At 21.9% G+C, this 1,786-nt stretch overlaps 1 protein-coding gene across 3 annotated transcripts in view; it reads right to left on the bottom strand.

Annotated features, from left to right (window-relative positions):
• LOC107551874 (protein IWS1 homolog) overlaps positions 1-1,786 on the bottom strand; it is a 20,906-nt gene that overhangs the window by 4,831 nt on the left and 14,289 nt on the right. For all 3 annotated transcript variants that reach the window (XM_016233638.1, XM_016233637.1, XM_016233639.1), the window contains exon 14: positions 1,289-1,345. In XM_016233638.1, the coding sequence (XP_016089124.1) occupies positions 1,289-1,345 (57 nt within the window). The remainder of the gene's footprint in view (positions 1-1,288; positions 1,346-1,786) is intronic.

Raw genomic sequence — 1,786 nt, 5'->3', positions numbered from 1 at the left:
GAGAGAGACGGAGAGAGAGAGAGAGAGAGTAATGCTAGATCACACAATCCAAACCTAAGAGTCTGTGTGGCTCACGGTTCACATTACTTAAAAAAATAAATAAAAAAAGGAAAATTCTACTGAATTACACAAATTATAAAATGCATTTTAAAATGCTTACATAATAGATTTCCTTAAAATAATAATCAAATATTAAGTGATCATTTTCATTCATTAGCATTAGTAAAAATATTACACAAATTATACAATGCATCTTTCAGTTATAATAAAAAAAAATTCTTATAATAAAATAATATTAAATAATCATTTAGATTAATTAGCATTAACAGAACTATTACAAGGAATTACACAAATTATACAATGCATTTTTTAATTATAATAATATAATAAATACATTTCATTATAATAAATAATAAAATAATATAATATCAATATATTATATAATATGATAAAATTATAAAATATTAAACAATTCATCAATTTGCATAATTTAAATAATAAATTACACAATTATAATACATTTTTAAATTATAATACAATAAATAATTTTCTTTAAAATAATTCATTAAATCTTTAAAAAAATTATAATCATTTTCAATAATTAGCATTAACAAAAAATATAAAAATTAAGGATAAAATACATTTGTATAAATTATATAATACAAATTTAATAATAATTATAATCAAAAATTAAATAATAAGTATAAAAATTATAAATGTATTTAATATATAAATATAAATTATATAATTTTTTTAATTATAATACGTTTTATTATAAAAAATATATATAAAATTATAATAAATGTTAATTAGCATTAATACAAAAGGTAAAGTTATAATGAATTACAAAAATTATACCCATATTTTTATTTATAATTATTATTAATTACAATAAAATAATATAATATTAAATTATGATCGCTTATCAATTAGCATTAATAAAAATATTGAATAATGAATTACACAATTCTAATATATTTTTAAATTACAATAATAAATACATTGCATTATAATAAAATATTAAATAATAAAACATTTCTTAAAATAATACAACAACACTAATTCTTAATCATTTTCATTAATTAACATTAATAAAATATTAACTTATTTTTGCAACTGTCATGACATTGAGCACATTTATATAACAAATAATTTAAATTGTACAGTATTTACAGCTGTTTAAACAGGCTTTAGCTTTTTCTGCACACGTGGAGTGAAATATGTTCTTGACAGGTTTTGTGTGATTGATGAAACACACAGAAGTGGTGTGGTGTTGGAAGAGACTCACTTCTCCTCTCCGGTAAGCACTTTCTCCAGATCTCTGCGAGGAGTCTGTCCTCCTGAACTGTGGGAGGAAACAGAAACACACACAGACTGAGACCCAGCCAATCACATGCTCTCACTCAGCGCTCGGGTCACGGGTCTGTTTACTTTAAAACTTTACAATTACACAAATAATATTTATGGCTATAAAAAAATTATAATAATAACTAATATTTTCTTATTATTCTTTTAGCCTAAAACCATACAATTACTAATATTTATAGCTATAATAATAATATAAATATGAATAATATTTCATAATTTCATAGTCGAATTATGCCATAATTCTAACTAAATGGAATATGAACTAAGATCATCCAACCAAATATAATCTGATCAAATAGAACAACAAACAACCCAGAAAATAATAGAATGATTGTTTCTTTTACACACACACACCGGTGTTAGAAACATTGTTGAACTTGAGATGGTATAGAAGGGCCGTGCTCTCTCACACACACAC

This window comes from Sinocyclocheilus grahami, unplaced genomic scaffold, assembly GCF_001515645.1.
Source record: "Sinocyclocheilus grahami isolate Dianchi unplaced genomic scaffold, SAMN03320097.WGS_v1.1 scaffold436.1, whole genome shotgun sequence".
Lineage (NCBI taxonomy): Eukaryota > Metazoa > Chordata > Actinopteri > Cypriniformes > Cyprinidae > Sinocyclocheilus > Sinocyclocheilus grahami.
Note: the sequence above shows the minus strand (reverse complement) of the source record. Positions and strands in the feature narration are given on the sequence as shown.